At 42.3% G+C, this 22,333-nt stretch overlaps 1 protein-coding gene across 1 annotated transcript in view; it reads right to left on the bottom strand.

The window, feature by feature from the left end:
- The window catches only part of gse1b (Gse1 coiled-coil protein b), a 171,916-nt gene extending 150,481 nt beyond the window's left edge, over positions 1-21,435 (bottom strand). Inside the window, exon 1 of the mRNA XM_044347652.1 lies at positions 18,533-21,435. Within this exon, the coding sequence (XP_044203587.1) occupies positions 18,533-21,067 (2,535 nt within the window). The 5' untranslated portion in view covers positions 21,068-21,435. The remainder of the gene's footprint in view (positions 1-18,532) is intronic.
- Positions 21,436-22,333: the final 898 nt, after the last annotated feature.

The raw sequence follows: 22,333 nt of genomic DNA, 5'->3' as shown, positions 1-22,333 counted from the left end.
TCCTGGATTACAATTATTATGTTATATAAAAATTAAAAGGGCACCTTTCATTCCTACTGAGATTAACATTAAAACCACATTGAAAATGTGTTTATGATAGCAATGCTGGTTATACAGTATGCAAAAGTACCTCAACTAAGAGTTGATTTTGTTTAAAGCTGAAACAATTAGTCAATTAATTGACTGATCGATTAGTCGACTGACAGAAAGTTCCAGCTCCTCAAATGTGAAGATATGTTGCTTTTCTCTGTATAATTTCACTGTAAATTGAATATTTTTGGGTTTTGAACTGTTGGTCGGACAAAAAAAGTCATTTCATCCTGGGATATAGGACACTGTGGTGTACAGTTTTCATTATTTTCTGGCAATTTATAGACCACACAATTAGTTAATTAATTAAGAAAATAATTGGCAGACTAATCAATGAACAATTGTTAGAGGCTTAATTAATATTACTAATTAACTTTGGATATATTCATATATTTCTTTATCAAATTGAAAACAGAAGCCGCAACAGATTTCCAAAACTATGAAGAATATAGATGGACGTATGGCCAAATGTAATGAGTGGACATAATCACACTTTAGGTAATAAGTCTGGAAGAGGCACATCTGTGTCAACTGAGTCTAACCTTGACAGATAAATATTCATTAGCGGGCTGCTAAGCTACCTGACCTGTGACCCACTCACTTCCTCTCCTCCAAGTTTATCAAGGAGCAGAGCTGCAGACGGATGTGAGGCCTAATAAAGAATTCTCTCTTCTTTACCTGTCTCCTCTTTTTGTCCCTTCTGTTTGATGTACAGCTTGTCTGCATTTGAAGTGATTTTCAAAAAGACATGCGTGCAGTAGCAGAGAGGGTATGTCACACAGAAAGAGCTCCCCAAACATCACAGGAATAATAAGTGTTGATTGCAGTGGCAATTTCAATTAATGGACAGAGTTAGCCCCTATTTCTATAGGAACCAGCACAAAGGTGGCATACTGTAGTTTTTTTGTTTTTCTAAAGTTATGGATGACTATCAGTTTAAAATTGTTGTCCTGTCAATTTAGCAGACAACCACACTGTGCAGTTGGTATATGGTAGGTATTATATTGTTAAATAGTCATTAGTCAGTATAATAAGGAGAATTTGTCTGAGCACAGTGGAAAATCTACAAAGTATATTGTTGATTAAAATAAACATTGGATGCTGCTATCACAGGTTGGATAGCATTCAGGAGGCCAATGATTTATTTATTACATGACACACTAAGAAGACTACAGAATTATTCCCCTGATCACGGCTGATTGACAATTTTACCATCTTTGGCCGAAAATGTTAACCTACTGGTTGTGCTGAGAGAAAGTCAACAAAGTCATTAAGATTCATCCCATGGGAACCATGAATAGACAAAATCTCATGGCAGACTATCCACTAGTTGTTGAGATATTTCAGTCTGGAATAAAAGTGGTGCGCTGACAGACCGACATTGCCATCCCTAGAGCCATGCTGCTAGCATGGCTAAAAACCAAGATTTGAAAACAATGGCTCTATTATTTTCTGGAATGACTCTACTCATATGTTTTACATATCACTGAATCTCTTAGTATTTGATGAGTTAGAGACATGAGTTATATTGCAAACTACAAAGACTACTGTATTATCATGATCAATGAATTGCCCTATTTCATAGTTAAAGGCTTCATACCTTTTACATATCATACATTTACATAGCATGAAGCCCATAATCCAAGGAAGCTGATTAATGTTGTATAAGCAGCTGACACCTCTTATTCTTAAACTCTTTCAGGCTTATACCACACACATAACATTCAACTGTATGTGTGTGTACCACAGCACACAGTCTCTGACCTGAGGGCAAAACAGGAACTAAAATAACTTATGTTTCATTAGAGGAAATAAGGATCTGTGGCAAAGCACAATGGCCCTGGCAGTCCCCTTAATTAGTCATACATACACATTACGCATATAAGGATGTCCCGTCCATCCATGTACTGTAAGGGTTTAGTGGCTACATAATAGTGACCTTCCTCAGTCTCTCTCATATAATACTACTACTACTAATAAGTAATACTGGTAGTAGAGTTTAGAATCACAGTCACTGAACAGGAAAGCCACTGATGACACTGGGAAGAGGATAGAAAAGCCCACAGAGGAGAATAAAAAGATATTTAAAAATACATGGAAAAGGAAAAAGAGTTTTATTAATAAAAGAAGAAAAAATTAGTGAATAAGGAACATGTGACATGTTTCGTTCAGGATAATGTTGAGAGAAGAAGAAGAATTAGTCATGCAGTGAGGCATACAAACACAAAAGGACAAACACATTACGCATCAGATACACATGCATCTATGCACTCACACAAACTCTTTTATCTCTGGCCTGAGTTTGTCACGCTCTGGCACTAACCTGTACGAATCCTAAACAATATGTAGATATGGAAAATAGCCTGGTCATATTTCCTCACCGATACTCTTTGATATACTTTGTTGATAGATTTTAACCTGATAGACTTATGTTTACTGGAAAGTAAGACACTCTAGGTATAAGCAAACATACATGGGATCCACCTAATCATGTTATTAAACAGGTATCATACAACAAAGAAGTATGAAAGAATATAAGATACTTTATAAGTTGATAGAAGACCAAATTGTAAAATACTGGCTGGATTACTCTGATATTTTAATTGTGACACAAATACATGATTTGACATACAACATTGGATGAAAACATTATAGAAGAAACTTGTATTTGATTTTGTCAGCAGTTGGTAAAGAAAAAACAAATTAAACAAAATAAACTGAGTCTGAAAAATAAGTAGATAAAACTGCTCTTTCAAGTTCAAGGTACTCAGACTTCTATATTACATATTGACAGAAAACCTTTCCCAAACCTCACACATCCTCATAAACTCAGTCTCTGTCTGCTTTGATGTCTGCTGCTTCATCCAATTTAGACATGACCTTAAATTTTTGTTGCTGAACTCCGTGTCTAGAAGAAGAATATATGGGGAAGGGAAGTAGACAAGGAACGGGTCAAAGAGCAAGAAGGAGATAAGGTAGAAAAAAGCGAGGCTGACACGTGGAGAAGGAAGTCAAGAGTTATCACCTGGGTGACCTGGAGTGATGTGAAAGGACTTGTCATCACCGTTGCAAACAGAGAGCAAGAGCGGAGAAATCAACTGGACTATATTTCAACTCGTGCATCGTTGTGCATGTGCTCCTCTGCATGTGTTTATGCTGTAGAGTTCATTGTCTTATCCGGCGTGAGAGGCAAAGTGTTGGTCATATGGTTGTGTTCAGAAGCTCTTCATGAGAATGGACACCTCCTCAGTCTTTAATGCCCCCTCCTGAGGTGTGAGATCATGTCTGCACCAGGGACGTTGCCAACAGAACAGAGCAGCATGCACAAACCAACGTGTGTGTATACACACGTGTGTGTGTGTGTGTGTGTGTGTGTGTGTGTGCATATGTATGTAAGCATGTGTGTGAAGCAGATGGGAGGAAAGAGAGAAATAAGAGAGGGGTAAAAGGAGAGTAGCGACAGAAAGTCTGCAAGAGCGTGTGTGTGTGTCTGTGTGTGTGCGTGTGTGTGTTGGAATACGGGGGCTGTGAGGGGTTGGGGGGGAGGCAGAATGGAGAGGAGAGGGGGAGTAGTGTGGTTAGGCATCCAGAGTCAGTGAACATTTTTCTGGCAGGCCCTCTCTATGCTCCTGGCTGCTTGCCCGGCTCTGAAGCAAACTTAAACAAACTCCTGTTGCAGCCATCTGCTGGGCCCGCGGGATAAATCACAGCACTGCTCTACTCTGTACTGCTCAGCCGCACCACTATCAAGTTACTGTGTTAGCTAGCGGCCTCACACACACACACACACACACACACACACACACACACACACACACACACACACACTCAAAGCACGCTCACTCTTAGGCATGCAGGCACACATTACAGTCTCTCTCTCATCCACACACACGCAGACACACACACTGAGCTACGCGTCAGCCTGGAGCCAGGGCCTGCCATGGGGCTCACACCACCAGGAGAGGCCAGCAACATGTGGCCCCGCTAATACCACAGGGAGAGATGAAGGGGGCGCGGGGGGGGGGGGGTTTGCCGAGAAAGAAGGAGGAGGTATGAGGTGATGGGGGGACAGGGGAGAGAAGGAGAGAGACGGACAGAGGACAGAGCTGGGAGAAGAAGAAAGAGAAAGAAACAGAAAGAAGGGAGAGAGGAGAAGACCTCTGACACCTAGCTCGAGCCAAGTGCTATTTTTATAGCCCCCCGTAGAAGAGAAGAACATAAAAACATCTTGAACCCCTCTGCCTCTGTGGGCTTTCATAACAACTTAAGCATTTTATAATAGGGCTCTCTTTAAGAAGGGAACACTGGCTTTTAACATCTCATTCTTCTCTCTATAATTTTCCTGGTAAAGGGGCTTCTAACCTGATACATTGTCCTCCTGCTCACTACTATATGTCATTGGTCTGGTTAAGACATATGCTGTCTCCATAACCTTGCCAATAAATCTTGATACAACACCATGTTATTGTTATATACAGTACCAGTCAAATGTTTGGACACATTTTTCCATTCCCTTGAATGAGAAAGTGTGTCCGCTCTTTTGACTGGTAATGTAGAGCCATTAACAGTCCAGCTGTGCAGGTTAAATCTAAGCTGGTGGCTTACCACTCTGTCTACTTCACTGTGGCCTTGAGGCTGTGCTCAGCACATTAACCATGACTAGCGCATCGCTCCACATTGCACACAACTCTTGACCCTGTGGGAAATGCCACTGACCAAGTTGGCCGGTCATATGTTAGCATACTGCTAGCCTCATAGCCTTGGATTAGGTCAGGCATGTTTTCAATAAGTCGTAGACATAATCAGCAGTGGTGAACAGCTACATGAAATCTATATTAATACCATGTCAACAGTGCAGATGGCATACTTGAAAGGGATAGCAGGCAAGTAAATAATGACTAGCCTTCGGGAAGTATCTGTGGTCTCTATCTGTCACACAGATGGAGAAATTGTATTAGTTGATTTCTGACTCATAGGATGGTCATGTAAGTGTGGGAGGCTCTCACCAATGGAAACTATTCACAAAGTCCCAGTAATTCCTGACTATGTCTGTGTGTTTGTGTGAGCTCATGCATGTGTGTTCATGGCTATGTGTGCGTAGCCAGTGAGACTATCTCTATTGATGTCCACACCACCTAGCTAACCTTGACCAAGGCCTTATCAAGGTTCAGATGTCAACTTACATCTGACTCTTACAGAGTACCCACATACATGTATAGACAACTACAGCCAGCTAAGAAAAAGTTTGTGACAGCAACTAATACATGTCATAACTATTGTTTGCTCACACTGAGCTGAAAATCTACTTCTAGCACACGGTGTAAAGACTCTATATGCTAAATGTGTCAGGGCTACTGTATTGTTTGTGAACTGCATTCTACCACAGTGTATCTCTAGCTTCGTGGGAGGCTCAGTCCAAAACTCCCTCTCTGTCTCCTTCTTCCCAGCTGTCCTGGAGCTAGCAAGACAAGCTGAGTATGTAAGAGACCAGGTGGCTAGACGGCATGTGGGGGTGGGTGGGTGGGGGGGCGTGGGGTCAGGGCCAGGAGGGGATGCTAAGGAGGGAGTAATCCAAGGAGGGAATGTCTTCCTCAGCCAAAATAAGGTCCCTGAAGATAACCAGTAATGCAAATCATTATCTCTCCTGTGGTTGGCTGACAGAACGAGAGTGAAGCTATCTAACTGCTGGTTGGTTGGAGCCAGTGGTTGTCTGTGTGCTGAGCGTAGGGCAACAGGGTGTGCAGTATATTTAGTCCACTACGGGGGGCTATTTTGGCTCCAGCTGACATCTCCAGTTGTCCTGACAACAGGGTGAGAGTGAGTCTTCCCTCTCTTCATCCAGTTAGAACTATCAGCAGAAGAGAAGGCAACCAGGAGGGCAGGAGAAAGGAGGAAGATGCAAGAGCAGGGTGGGAAATGAAGAGGAGGAGCCAAAGAATGAAGAACGAATGAACTTGAGAAGTCTGAAAGGGCGAGACTAATGAAAAGCACTTAATAGCAATGAATAATATCCAGTCAGCTGAGAGCATAACTTAAACTTTAAATGTCTGGCATGGAAATAAGTCTGCTATTAGCTACTGTGCTGCCACACACTCCAGCTGTGTCCAGGTGCAGAACCACACACACACACACACACACACACACACAGTCAGAAATACACACACACACACATACATATACACATACACAGCTGTGGCACAGTCCAGCTGCATTTGCCAGCACAAGAGCAAACACCTGCCAGTGCTCCCAACCACCTGACAGACACACATGCGCACAAACACACACACACACACACACACACACACACACACACACACACACACATTCACACACAGCTTGCAGCTGTTCTGTATGTAGATGATCATCAGAGATTGCACACTTTATGTGTGTTATGTGTGTAAGTGCAAGTCTGCAAATGTATGCATTTATAAGTGACTGTGGGTGAATGTGTGTTGTGGCCAGAAGGCAGCTGGCAGAGAGAGGAGCTATAGTTACATTACACTCCGTCCTCTATAATTACCACAGTCAAACCTGGTTTACTACTATAAAACCCAGACTCCAGGGCAAGTACAACACAGCAGTCTTTATAGCATCACCACACTTCTGCATTGGCCTCTTGCCACACCATGCTAGGCAACAAAGCTAAATTTACCACAAAGGAAATGTACAGTACATAGAAAATACCTATGACAATTCTCAGGGTGAAATTCATGTGGTCAAAATATATAGTCATTCCAAAAAGGTACGCTGACAGTCTTTGGGAGGTTTCTTTGGCTAAAAAAGGGTCAACTCCAGCATTTGCCAGGGATTTTCAGCTGTCATGTATCTCTTGCTAAGCCAGGAGGAGGACAAGAGATAAACAGAAACACATTCACACAAAAGAAAGGGAACAATTATCTGCAGAGTAAGATGCAGAAGGGTTGTCGAATCATGAAGGAAGCTAGAACAGCAGCTTAATGCTAAAACCAATGCAGGGAGGTAGCTTAAAAACACTCATTGCACTGAAATAAATGCACAATCCTCACCTTCTCTTTGAACTGACTAAATCCCAGTTTTCATCACAAATTTTACACAAAGGTATCAATACCCACTAGTAATGTCAGTTCTTCTAATGTGCATCTTGGCAGCAATTTTTTTAAGTACTATTTGATGTAAAACATATTCATTGCTTTAATAGAGGTATGTTCTGAGGCTTGGCCGACTAACACTTGGATTTTCTGGCTCTAATACCTGACAACGATGGCAAGCAGTATAACCAAATCTAAGCTTCAAAACATCCACGGAACATTCCCTCGCCATGCAGGTTCATAGTTTTTTACTATTCATGGCTCTGGTTTCATAATTGTCCTTGGTTGTCCCAAAATGTGAAGTGCAGGGCCAAAGAAGGAATGTGAGAGGCAAAACGGTTTGTCAATGAGAAAGAGTGATTTAGTCACAGCCCAGTCATCACAAGGGCTAAGAAAGGAAGGAGAGAAACAGATGAGTGAAGAAAGAGCACAAAAGCCAAAAAGATCAGGATGGAGAGAACAGTGAAAGAGAAGCAACTACACACTTGTGTCCTGTGTGCAAACCCCACTGACTATCACACAAATACACACAAACACACACTGATACTGTACTCGCACTCACGTGATTTGGTTCTCACAGGAGTCCAGCTTAATAGTTCACACATAGTTTACTAGACTGTGTCTCCAACCTGGCCTGTTGCATACACACTTTTGGTGCCAAATAAGCACCCACAAAAAACACTTTTGAAAACAAGTCACAGCAGGGTCCATGGTTTCAGGGGTTTAGAGGGACACAGCCCTCTCTGTTCGCCCTGTCCACTCAACTGGATTTAGAAATTAAGTTTTAATGGAGGCAAGATTGCCTGGGAGAATTAACGAAACATTATCAAAGCTTTTGCTGATTTTCAAAAATATATCCACATACACACCATACAATTTGGTGCCTGCCATCCACTGGCCTATTATGACAACTCAAAGCAGACAACATACAGGGGGAATATTGTACAGATCTACAATATCAAAATTGAGAGGAAAATTTTTAGTTAGCCACAATGACTGCCTAGCATATTTTTTAACAGATGACATTATGTATTATTTCACCTTATAATATGAGGTAAAAGTCAAAGTGTACTCATAAAAGTTCACAGTGGGGGAAATGTAGGGAAGTAAGGCAAAGCCATAAGTGAGAAGATCCTGCACAACTTCACAAGCATTTTCAGTTATTTTTTTCTGATTACATCTATTTTCAGGTTGAAGCTGGGTGAAGGTAGCTAAGCATCATGCACTAATAAGGATCATAAGGTCTAAGCTGTCACACCCTAACAGGTGCAACAAAACTGACAGAAGAGTCAGCGAGATGTCAATCAAACACAGTCTGTACACACCCACACAGTACTAAAAAAAGAAGTCTACTCAGCAAAAGAAAGTAAAAACACCTGTGCGGGTGGACCACGTACAAATGGAATGGAAAATGGACCGCCTTTATGTAGCGCCTTTCTAGTATTCCAACCACTCAAAGCGCTTTACAACACATGCCAGCATTCACCGATTCACACACACATTCATACACTGATGGCAGAGGCTACCATGCAAGGTGCCAACCTGCTCATCAGGAGTTCTAATGCTCATTCACACACACACAAACACACACACACACTCACACACCGATGGCACACTTTGTAGTGAGCATTACGCATCGTACATGAATTAAAACTGATAACAGACAGTCACTAAATGAAAAAATATTTCCGAAAAAGAAAGTTTTTTCAAGAGTGAGGAAGTCAAGTCAAGTACTCACAAGTTTATGTGTACTGCCATGTCAATAACTACAGTAACACACAAGGCAACTTTGCACACAATCCCTATTATAAAAGTGCCACTGAAATATCCCAATTAAGTATGTTTAGCCTTATGCAGGTACTACTGAACATGTATCAAAATGGTGCTTAGAATACACGGATCACATAGGATGAATATATGTTCACATAATGCTGAAGTGAATTTTTGAAGTTAAAAAGCTAAACAGGTGTGACAGAATCCTATACAGGTCCCTTCTCTGCATCTTGAACTTTGCTGACCCCAGGTGCTGCCCTCGAATCGATATCCCCTCTCTGCATGGCTCTGCAAGGTTAAAAGGTCAGTATGCCTTCATCTGTCAGCCACAAAGTGAACTGCATCCAGACCTCCAGGGGTCTCACACTGTCAAGCCCCCAAACTCCAACTTCCTTCTCTACCCCCTTGGCCCCCAATGACATCAACACCTTTTACTCAAACAAACAGAAATCAGCCTAGAAGCAGCAGTGTGGCGCTCTCATTCTCTCACAGTATTGGCCACACCATCATTCAACTCTTTGCACTCAATGACATTCCTCTCTGTAAAAACACAGGATGTGAGGAAACCTTTTACACGGCTTGATTCAGTCACTCTCTCTCCCGTCCTCTGCTGCTTGCTCTTATCGATTGCCTGCCACAAAATTCTACTGTTAAAGTACCCGTTATAATCCTTGACATATTTTCATCATTTTGGGTGATGAAAATAATCAACAGGAGAAAACCTATGCCTTTAGGGTTAGCCAACATTAGCAGAGTTGAGAAATTAGCTGCATGTGGAGCTCTAATATTTGATGTACACATCCTGGGGTTTAATTGAGTTTAATTCAAGTTACAAATTCTCACCTGATACAGTGTTTCCTAATTCTGCCTGACCACTGCTCTCTGTCTGTTTCTGTATCTCTGCATTTCCTGCATTGAAATCAAACTACAAGAAAACACAGCAAAACACAGCCATGTGAAAAAAATGACCAACTTTTCTGAGTGTCAAAAACCTGATTAATCGCTAGCTAACTACTGCTGAATGTTTAGCTGCTGGTCAAATTAATGTTTTATAACAATAACAAAGAAAAATCATTTTTATTTGAAATTTAGTGTAGATATTCACAGATGTGTCTCTTCTGATTAACAGCTAACATTAAGTTAGGCTAACTAACGAGCTAAGCTAGGGGAAATGGCTGGAGGGTGATAAACGTACCTCTCCAGTATAATGCACAGATAATCAGATTGAATACTTCTTTCTGTTATTTTACCACATGAGATGATTCTATATAAAATTACTGTTTTTCAGTCATCATGCTACATTGTTGGTGAGGTTATTAAGAACCCCTCATACACACATTACTGACATCTTTACCCATGTATACATACAGTATCAAGGTTGTATGTAGAGAGATGGATACAGCAAACTAATCTTTCAACCCAAAGACATTTTCCCAACAGAAAACCACAGAATTATAAAGACACCTGTAAAATTGTTGACAGGAGACCTCAAAACGCAAAGGGTCAATTAATCTTTGTATTATGAATTTTAAAACCATGAAGCTTTTAATATTTGTAAAACCTTCCCAGAACCTGGAAATGGACATGGATGCACAACGGATCATACAACACAGAACCAAACTAGGAAAAGAGAAAACTTGTTTTGGCATGTGCGCTGGGGGAGCAACTTTCATTGTACTGAATAAAGGCCATCTTGAAGCCTGGCTTTTTAAATACAGTCATGACGCATTTGCATAGTGGGCATTCATGGGCTCATACACTGTATGTATTGTATGTCTGCAGTGTGAGCAAAGTAGAAGTTGCTAAGCTTTTCAAATTATGCTGAGGGCTGCTACACGGACAGCTCAAACATCACCTTTGACATTACAAAGAATATGAGGCTGAGGACCTGTCCTGTCAAACGCTAACCAGGACACACACCAAGCAACAGGCCAGAGGTACAGCAGACAGCTATAGGACAGGTCTGGGGTGTTATGGTGTCCCTGGCTCTAGTTCTGAGGACTGCTTGTACTGCATATACATAGCTCTTTGCAGTTGAGACATAAAAGACAAGACAAAGAATGAAACATTGGAACACCTCCATCTCATCTGCTCTACGCAGACTCTGATCTCTCCATTCAGATATGGGCAAGAATGCAGCACTGAGGGATGCTAGGGGGAAGAGATGCGATTAAAGCTTAGAGTGCTAAATCAAAACCCACCTCTAGCAGCTTTGAAATTAAGCCCCTCAAATACCAGAGGATTCCCTGTGAAACGCAAGGCTGTCTGTCAGACTCCACTGCTGGGAGTGGAGAGAAGCACAGCTGCGGGAACTTTACAGGATACACGCAATATGAATGGTTTCGACTCAGCACACACACACATTCACTCATACACAAAAGCACACATAAGGGCAGCTTACACCATATGTTAAGACCCCTCCACCTCACATGCCTCAAATTAACACTATTTTAATAGAATCCCCTTTCTGGATAAAGTAGGTTCTCTGGTTAACATATAGTAATATTTCCCTTTATGATGAATTGATGAGAATGGGACGCATTTCTCTTCTGTTCTCCTCTGGCCGCAATTTAAATCCCATTTACCCCCTCAACCTCTCTCAGCCTCCCACTCTTCTTTTTGCCTCTTCTTTTTCTTCCAATAATTCAGTCAGGATAATTTATATCTCTCCCTTTTCAACTTCACATCCTGATTGGATGAGTAATTTGGCCCTCACTCCTTCTTTTACTATAAATCTTCCTTGGCGACACTGTCAGGATGCCGGCATGTTTTTCCTGTGACAGCAAATACCTCCTTTACAGGATATGGACCATGCAGTGAGAACGCAGTCTATCTTCTACACCAAGCACACACTTCTATGGCAAACACACAAAATCTTGCTGAGACACATGAACACACAATATGCATACATGCATGCGCGTACACATACAATGGAGCACCATATCAACAAAGAAAACATGAGCCAGAACATGCAATGCTCAAAGACACACACCCCTCCCTTACACACACACACACATACATACACATTGCGGCTGAATGATTTATCAGAATCAGAAATACTTTATTGATCCCTGAGGGAAAATTGGGTCATGTTACATTTGCTCTCATTCTAGAAGAGAAATATATACAAGCATAGAGAAATTATAAGAATTATAAGAATTATATGTGCATTATACTACAATATATAACAACTATATATATATATATATATATATATATATATATAAATATGTTTATCATACTACAATATATAACAACAGTGTAAATAATAAGACTGATCTGTAAATGTGTTAAAAGCAAGAATAGTATAACTAGATAAGAAATATGATTTGAAATATACAGTATAAATGCAGTATTAATATAAATTATAAATTTTGAGGTTATGAAGCTGCTGACAGGGGTGAAATAAGTCCAAAGGGCCAGTATATTGACTCAGTGTGTCTGACACTGTGAGGGAGTTGAAAAGTTTGATGGCCACAGGCAGGAATGACTTTTTGTGTCGCTCTGTGGTGCATCTCGTAGGAATGAGTCATGCATCGAATGCACTCCTGTGCTTGACCAGCACATCATGGAGTGGGTGGGAGACACAGCCCAAGATGACACGTAACTTAGACAGCATCCTCCTCTTTAACACTGCAGCCAGAGAGTCCAACTCCACCCCCGTAACATCACAGTCTGTTGAGTCTGTTAGTGTCCGCTACCCTTAACCTACTGCCCCAGCACACAACAGCAAACAGAAGAGCACTGGCCACAACAGACTCATAAAACATCCTCAACATTGTCAGGCAGATGTTGAAGGAGCTCAGCCTCCTCAGAAAGTAGAGACAGCTCTGGCCCTTCTTGTAGAGAGCTTCAGTGTTCTTGGCCCAGTCTAGTTTATTGTCATTGTACACTCTCAGGTACTTGTAGTCCTCCACAATGTCCACACTGACCCCCTGGTTGGAAACAGGGGTCACCAGTGCCTTGGCCCTCCTCAAATCCACAACCAGCTCCTTTGTTTTTGCCACACTGAGCCGCAGATGGTTTCCCACCACAGCCCTGTTCTCAGCCTTGTTGACAAATCCAACCACAACAGAGTCATCAGAGAAGTTCTGAAGATGGCAGTCACAGAAACCTGTCTCTGCTCTTCTAACAGGTCAACAATAATCATCCACCGGGAACACTCACTCAGCAGACCATACAAACATAAACTTTCATGTATGGATACAGACACACACACACACACCATATATAAACAAGTATATTAGTGTGTATGAGTGAGAGGGACCTTACATGTTTGTGTGTACTGTATCTGTATATGATTATGTAGTATTTATCTTTGCAAGGCATGACTACAGATTGGTTTATTTGCTGTTTTAGTCCCCTATGTCCTTGTACAAGCAGACAACGCAGTGTTGACTACAGGGAGACTGTTGGTTTTGTCAGGCTTCAGTTAAACGCATCCATATCAGACGCATGTAATCAATCCCAATCCTTAAAACAACAAAGTTATGCAGTGCTGGTATCTAATCAGTTTAAGAAACAATTATGATATCATGTGTTTACTTATGGCCTGTGCTTTGGAGCATTCCATCTTTTCTCCACCATGTTTTTCCTCTTGCTTTTCTCATTTTTCTGCATTACATTCTACAGTACATTAAAAGTGAAGAAAAAAAAAAAAAAAAGCGTGACGCCCCAGTAGCCTAATGGTTAAGGTGCATACCACAAATCCCTGGTTTGATTCTAGTCTTTGTTGTATGTCCGGCTCTCTCCCCTCATCCCATGTCTGCCTCTCTACTAACATCTGTTCAGTAAATGCAAAAATACAAAAAAAATTCTTTAAATAAAAAAGTAAAAATAGTGACAAAAGTAATACCAATTTTCTTGGAAATGCTTTGGTTGGAGAGTGCAGGCCCAGCTCTGGCACCCCTGATGCTCAAGAGATTTCAGGGCACAGAACAACCTTGTACTGCCCCTTTTATGCACTTGCAAACTGTGCAATTTGTGTCTGTTTTATAACAAGAGCAGCAAATTACACAGTCAGCAACTGAGATGTCTTCTTGGTACATTTGAAACACCAACAAGCATAAACTGCGTCTGCAATGCAACGTTATGAAAATTATTTGGTAACCTATTACTATTCATATTTGAGAGCTTTAAAAAAAACAACTTTCAACTGCTCCCTTTTGTTCCCAGAAGTTACTTTCAACTAATCCAGTGCACAGTCATGGAGAACACAGGTTCATTAAAAGATTTCTCACTCCACACAACCTTTGCTTAATATGTATTTTGTCATCAAATGCAAAGTATTCCCATAGTAATCAGTCTTCCCTTTAAATGCAAATGTATGAGGGAAATAGTCACTTGATGCATTTTGTGTTACACGCAAACTATTTCCAGGCCATTGCATGTGTTTCATGAATAATACACACATCTGTAGGTGCACAATGTGTCAAATATTAGGTATGAGGCTTGCTCAAAGGCACTTCAGAAGTGCAAATGCCAGCAGTCTCCTTATTAATTTTGCCATCCTGCTGCCCTCTACTGTATATCATCTCATAAAGCAGAGCTATGATTAAAATAATCTTTAACCCTTACATGCTGTCCATATGCTGGCCTTTCACAATATCCTTTCATTAGTCTCTATACAGAATTTCTGAACCACAAATCTATTTTTCATTCATAAATACATCATCAGTCATTAATAAATGGGTTATTAACCCTTGATTAAGCTTTAAGAGAGCAGAGAGAGTGTATTCTTTAGGTTTTACACTATTTATTTATGGAGAAAAAACATTCACAATCACACTGCATCATAGTCCTATGTTACCTAAAACAGCCATAATGATTTCATTAAATGTGAAGAAACCAAAAACATTTTTGAATGGTCATTTTTTGGGTCAAATTTAACCCAGAATACCCATCTACATACAAAAATGTGTATCAGCTCCACATAAATAAATAAAAGTTGTATTTCTGTGTATTATGGGTCACTTTGGGAAAAGTCATAATATTATCAGGCTAAAAGAAGGCAGTGTTCAGGGTGTTTTGACTGCTCTCAAATGTAAAAACAGGTCAGATTTGACCCGAACACTATGTAAGGGTTAATATAACATCACTACATTCATGCAACAGTTTTGCACATCTATTACAAATCAGTGGACATCTGTTTTACTTAAAGTGCAAATGAAGGATTTGCTGACCAGCAGCCCCTCCCCAGACGCCGGCTGGTGGTCTATACTTACACACCTGTCAAAGGTCATGCCCAACATACTAATTAAACACACGGCAGCAGAACAGAGAACATGATAACCATGATGTGTGTGTGTGTGTGTGTGTGTGTGTGTGTGTGTGTGTGTGTGTGTGTGTGTGTGTGTGTGTGTGTGTGTGTGTGTGTGTGTGTGTGTGTGTGTGTCACATTTAACAGCATCTACAGTGTCTTGTGGCTGATCTCATTTCATGGGCTAATTTATATCTTACCAAGCAGGGAAAACAGAGAACAGCATTGTCCACCCTTTTTCACACTTCACAAGATAAACATTCATACATGCAAAATAATGTTTACACTATAGCAGGCAGTATAATACCCAAAAGTCACATGTCATTCTAGCCTTGATCAAAGGCTTTAATTTGTCTTGGATATGTCTCTTAATTCTGAAAATTACACATGAATTCATAACTGGTACTGTCTCTGTTCTGCAGCGTTGTATTTTGGGGCATTGAGGGAAACAACTGTCCAACATGAAAAACTGAAAAAGAATACAATAAGATAACATTTCTCTACATGTACTGTACTGTACATGTGTGTGTGTGTGTGTGTGTGTGTGTTTATCTTTATACAGCCCTCTCCATCAGGCACACACAGTGCTAAAGCAAACCAGATGGGCACTCTCTCCTGACAGCCCAAACCCCAGCGATGACAGACCCTCTCAAGCATATAGTATGACACTAGAGGACAAAGCACCTGTTCCCCACAGGCCTGTCGCACCTCCCCTTACCCACAGAGACACACAAACATACACTGACACTTTCACAGCCATGAGGTCATTGCCTCACTCAGGCCAAAACTATCTGTGCCACCTGCAACCCTCCTAGTCTAAAACGATCACCCGAAACCCTGCCTGCCCCGACAGTCCCTCTCATCCCACCCGCCCGTCCCATGATGCCTCAGCTTTGGCGGGCAGAAAAGCTGGTCCCATAATTACACTCTATATTGGGAGCATCCCCTCACATATGTAGATCATAGTTTCTAGATCATAAGACTAACAGCGACACTGTTGCTCCAACTTCGTCCTCTCAGAGAGAGAATTAGGTGGACAGTTCCAGACAGCTGGTGTGAGTGCGCAACATATTGAGGTTGCAGTGTGAATGGCATCCACAGATGTTCTTCACGTGTCCTGCATGGCTGGACAGTCAGTGTCTGTTAGTATGAGAGAGCTGTTCACAGGGCCAACTGGCTGTCTAAACACTCCTCAGCTCTTCATTAACACATCACAATCCTCTTTTGCCCCTCACCGGTCCCCCATATAGCCCCACAGCCTCCACTTTCCATTGTCTGTGACTGATCATCTGGAAAAAGCAGGATTCTGCTATCAGCTTTCTAACAGCAGGGAAGGGATTTTATGTCTGTTGTTGAGAAAAGAGTGGAAAGAAACAAAACTTTGGAGACAGAAAAAAGCTAGAAAAAGGCAAGAAAGTGATTATGACAGAATGATTTCTCTTCAGAGGAGGTGTGGAGTTGCGCTGTTCTCTGAGCCAACCCACCTGGACCACCTATGCAAGTATCTTCACTTGTCAAAATCACTTATCACAACATTAACATGCGGTACTTTGTCATGAATATAAATAGAAACCATTACTTCACAATTGTTGTAATGTGCAAAGTATTTAGTCCCAAACACACATCACTGCCAAATTAGCCAAGAATTGGAGCCAGAATGTCTTCGGTCTCTGAGTGTGGGGGGCTGGTGGGAGTTAACTGCCCCCCTCAACTCCCTTTAGGGGAGATCAGTGCATTGTCTCATGGCATCAACAGGGATTAATGATCATTAATTATCAGAGTATTATATCTCATTAATCACACATATACATGTAAATGCTTAAATATGTTAATGTTTTAACTACATAATTATACTTAACATATAACAATAATAATAACAACAACAATAATAATAATCATCATCATCATCATCAAAATCAGTAATTGAATGTTTAACCAATTGATAAAGCTATCCTGCACGTACAATTTGGCAATGCTTAGACTTGGTTCATAGTTGCACTTCATGACAGCTGTTGCAGAAATTACAGGTTTGAGGGGTGAAACTTTTCATCAGAGATAATGAAATTGTGATTTGTCATCTTATTTTTGCTTATCTGCTTTCAGGTTTGGGAGAGACAAATTAAATTATTTAATGAATTGCCTGGCTATACACCCTGGGACACCCTGAGCAAATCATTTCAAATGAACAGATAAGAGCAATTCAATGAGTCATGTTTCTTGTTGTAGTTGAGTCTCTATCTTGTCTATCTTATGTCCTAAGTCATCCTTCAGACCAAATCATATCTAGGAACACACTGAATAAACAAAGTAACAGATTTACACTGTAATGGTCTAATTTTCTTATTACCATTACACTAAGCTATCAAGTTTAATATGACAATAATATAATATCGAGATCTGCGTTCTACATATAGTTTTAACTACATAGTTACTACAATAAGATTAAACCCCAATTTTATAGACTTTTTGAGGGACTAGAAACAGAAATAGCTAATGTCTTTGGAGGAAATGAGGTCTATACATTAAATAAAAGTAAAGGAGATATACTTTGTATGGTAAGTATTTATTTCTGTGTTTGTGTTATGATGTTGTATTAATCGCAACATAAGATCTAGACTTGTTTTGAACTAATTTGCTTGAAAATACTCTTTAAGATTCTCAACATTGCTCATACCCAAACAAACTGTTCAGCACCGGGTGAGACATACTCAGTCATGCTTACTCAAATAAACACACTCACACACGCACACACATGAACACAGCAAACACAAGGCTGTCCTCGCTCTTCAGATAGCCACAGTTTTCCTCTTGTGTTTACAGAAGTGAGTTTTGATGAAAATGTTTGTCTCATCATTGTTCGTCCAAGCTGTGTAGACCCCACCCCCACTAAATAACTGTTCAGACTACAGCCACACACACACACACACACAGACAATTTTACTGTTTGAGATCAACTCTTCTGCAAAAAAGTAGAGTCCAGTACTCCACCACACAGTCAGCAGCTTCAAGGAAACTAATGCATTTAATAAAACACAGTGAAAATGCCAAAAGGACAGAAAACACTTTGTTGCGATTATTTCCTTGCCTTATTACTTTATCACAGCACTTCCGATATGCAATAGGTCAAAATCATCCCTTTCCATGTGTGACTCAAAGGTCATACCAGGGCAAACACAGTGTGCAGCACTGTGGGAACGCAGGGGGCATTAAAAGATGATTTGAACAAGGCTTATGAATCCATTGAGATACATTTAAAAACAGGAAAAAAAGAAAAGTCACAGAAATCTTAAGGTAGTGTGTCTAGTTGTGTCATGTTATTTAAGGCAGTTTGCTTTGCTCTTACCTTTCGTCTAGCCTGTGGCGAGGCTGATTCTGGTTCTTTCCTCTCCCCGTCTGAGGCTCCATGTCCCAGCCTATCCCTGTCCTGCTGCATGCTCTGTCCCACCTGTACCATGGCCTTACATTCCATACATGAGCCAATTACCAGCCTCTTCCCATCATCCACCAAGAGTGTGCGTGTGCTGCGTGGTGCATACAGGAACACAGGTAGCCTGGCCACAGTGACAGTGCACAGCCTACCTTGCCTGCGCAGCTCCTGCCTGCAGAAGAAGCACACAAAAGCCTCGCAGCTGTACTGGCGGGCCCAAGGGGATCTGGGCGGCTGTGGGTTGGCGCTGGAAGAGCTAGAGGTAGAAGGGGTGGAGGGACCCAGGCCCTTGCTCTCATGCTGGGCCCATTGAGCATGCAAGTCATGGTAGCAGAGGGCACAGGCTGACACTAGGCCTGTGGCGTCGACTGGCTTGGCACGGGGAGCGGGAGGGTGGACGGTGAGAAAGGGGAAGAAGGGCTCCCTCTCCCCACAACGCCCGGGCGGATTGACATGCAGCTGGTACTCTCCTCCTGCACAAAGCTCAGCTCCACACAGGTAGCACACTGACATGGAGCTGCCAGGCTGCGAGGACACACCCGTCTGGGAATGGGCTGGTCCGGACCCCTTTACCTCTATGGCAGCATGGTACCTGACCAGGAAGGAGCTGACAGAGGTGATGAGGTCTTCACTGAGACTGAGTCGATATGCACCCCAGATATCCTCCAGGATAAAATGACACTGAGGGCAGCAGTGCACACGGCCGTTCCTCACCCCCTGGGCATTGGGTGGGCAAGGCAACATGTTGATGAAGGGAAAATACATCACGCCACGGGATTTGCCAACACCAGCCTGTGCATACGCTACTCTTATATCCCCTCCACACTCCTGACCACAGAGGAAACAGGCCTCGTGGGAAGCTTTGGTTTCAGGTAGACACTCCATTGGCTCTGGGGGTTTCCCCTCCTGGGGAGTTAGCTGGGGAGGATGGAGAACACTGGTGGCCTGGTTGAGGGGTACTACATACAGTCGTTGGAGGACAGGCACATCCGCCAGCTGGAAGCTCTGCCACTGCTGCATGAGGGAAGTGTGACAGCTGCCACACACCAGGGTCGTACCTGCTGGACTGATAGGCACTGCTCCGCGGGGAGGAGAGTGAAGCCACAGGAAGGGAAAGAAGGGCTCACCCTGTGCTCTCTCCTGCTTCTGAACACTGACTTTAAAACACCCATCATGTCTGAGCCCAGTGCCACAGATAAAGCAAACACACCCCTCTGGACTGGAGTCTGCAGTGTGGTACGGCTGGGCACTCTTTCTTGCTGAAAGGTCTCTAGCAGATCTAAGATGAGCTGTTGGGCCTGTTTTGCTGTCATATATGTCCCTGTCATCATCACTTGTAATGTTAATCTCATCTTCATCAGAGTTGTCAGAGTTATTTTCCCTGGGAACAGCTATGTTACATTTAGTAGTGACAGCAGTGGTGCCAACAGATGACAGCGCAGCGTTGGAGTGACCCTCGCCTCTTCCACGGTACAGCAGCGATGGATGTCTGGACGAAGCACAGCTGTTGTCGGCAGCACGCTGGATCTGACACGGCTCCGCATGTCTGACATTCCCCTCCTCCAGCCATCTCCTGTTGCGCATAATGACCCCGTTGTCTTGCACAGGTGTGTCAGAGAGAGGACTGTCATAGCATCGCTGAGGGAATCTCTCCTGGGACTTTGCCAGAGATTCTGATGATTGACAGACATTATTCATAATTTTAGCACCCCGTCTTGCAGGCAGCACACTCTCCGCTTTTGGCGATCCCTGCGCCCCATAAACTCCCACCGGGTAGCGGACTGCCCGCTGTGAATCCGGGCTGTTTTTAACACTGATGACATTGTTTTTCCTGCTACTGTCTCTCGGCGATTTGCCAGATGCTCTCAGGCACTTGTCCTTGCCCACACCAGCTCTGTCGACTAAATCCATCTCCTGGTCTGATATGTTCTCGTTCTCGGAAAAAGATGAGAAATCAGACTCTGCGCCCCCGTCGTAGTTCTGGCTGCTGACACTGATTCTCCTCTCTAAATCATAAGAGATATTCCACTCCTGTGGGACCCGCCGTGAGTCGCACTGATAGGGTCGTTTCAACCAGTACATGCGCTTCTCAATGGGCGTCCTGCTCCGCTCGAAGGAGTTCCACTGCTCCGTCAGAAAGCAGTGGCACACGGCGCACACCAGCGCATGTCCATCCGGGCTCACTTCACACGCACCCGGGGCTGGCTCCTGATTTTGTAGAAACGGGAAAAAGGGAAACCTCTCTTTTTGGTATGTCACTTGTAACCTTATTTCCTTTCCTGGTGTAACTCCGCTTCCACATATAAAACAGTGAACCAGTCCCCCTAATCCATTCCGATCAGTCCTGGAAGTGTTACCGGGCAATGGGCTGTCCTCGCCGGGCATAGCTGCAGCCATGAGTCGGTGTTTCCGAGATAAGGGTGCCAGTTCCTTGTCACGGGGGGAGTTCATTGTTTTTAAACACCCAACACTAGGCTACATGGCATAACGTCAACAGTTAGGTCATGCTCGTGGTCCTCACTTATCTCCAGGTCAGGAAATCATGCAATCAATTTTAGTCCAAGTTACTCACTGGATGATAAGATAGGCGATGGTCCATTGAAACGATAGCGTGCAGCGAAGGCAGCAAACCGTTAACTGTTATATTTCAAGGACCGGGAGAAATTCACTCAAAACATCCACAAAATAGCACTGAAGTCCTTGCTATTTGAAGTCTGCAGTCCGCATGTTTGCACTGGAAATCCGTAAGTAATATATGACAGAAGAACTTGGGATCACGGGTCGCCTCTCCAGCGAACTTTCCTGCCTGCGCTCTGCAAAGTTTGGCTGCTAACTCGCTCACACTGTACACAGCGCCATCCCCAATTCATGGGACCCGCTTCGACACCCCAAAGGCAACCTCCACCCCCTGCCAGCCCCCAGTAATAATTTTGCAGAGATTATGAGTACACACTTCTGCAGTAGCTGCCCATGCGTCAGCGTACTGATCAGGCACAGGATACGACAGTTTAACATCCACAGGGGCGTATATTTAATAGGTTTACAGCGTGTAGCCATCATCCTTAGAAAAAACCTCGGAATTCCTTTATATTAATCTATAATAGAGCATGTTGGAGCGACTGTCTGTCAGTGACAAGATATACTTTATGTCAATATATTATAAATTTGAATATGGTGATTTTTAAACGATTTCCAGTACATTCCTGGCATTTTTTGCTTGATTTGTACTCAGTGTAAAGTATGAATTATGCTGACATAGTGCCAGAATTTACACAGTTACACACTGAAAGCATTTTTTGCTTGCTTTTGTTGTTGTTTGTTGTTTGTCAGAATAATAATGGATAGATTGTATTATAAATCATCAAAGAGGCATTGAGCACAAGATTTCTGAGCAACTTGAGATGAAGTTGATAACATGTCATTAACTCATATTCATGCCTCCAGCAATTAATTTTGATTCATATTGTGTATTATGCTTCATTTTTAATTCACAGTTAATTACTGTATCTAATTTATTAGGCGCTAAATAACTGTAATGAGTATTAAACCCTTGCCACACACCTAAATCCTCACTGATTAAGCCATTTGCTTTTTGAACTGTGTAATCAGTGATGTTAGTTTAAATACACATACAGTATGTGGAAGGTCGTCGCCCCCCCCCTCCCCCCCTTGTGGTTAGATGGTTGCCTGGCAAAAACTGTGCCATAAGACAAAGGA

This window comes from Thunnus albacares, chromosome 1 (assembly GCF_914725855.1).
Source record: "Thunnus albacares chromosome 1, fThuAlb1.1, whole genome shotgun sequence".
Classification (NCBI taxonomy): Eukaryota; Metazoa; Chordata; class Actinopteri; order Scombriformes; family Scombridae; genus Thunnus; species Thunnus albacares.
Note: the sequence above shows the minus strand (reverse complement) of the source record. Positions and strands in the feature narration are given on the sequence as shown.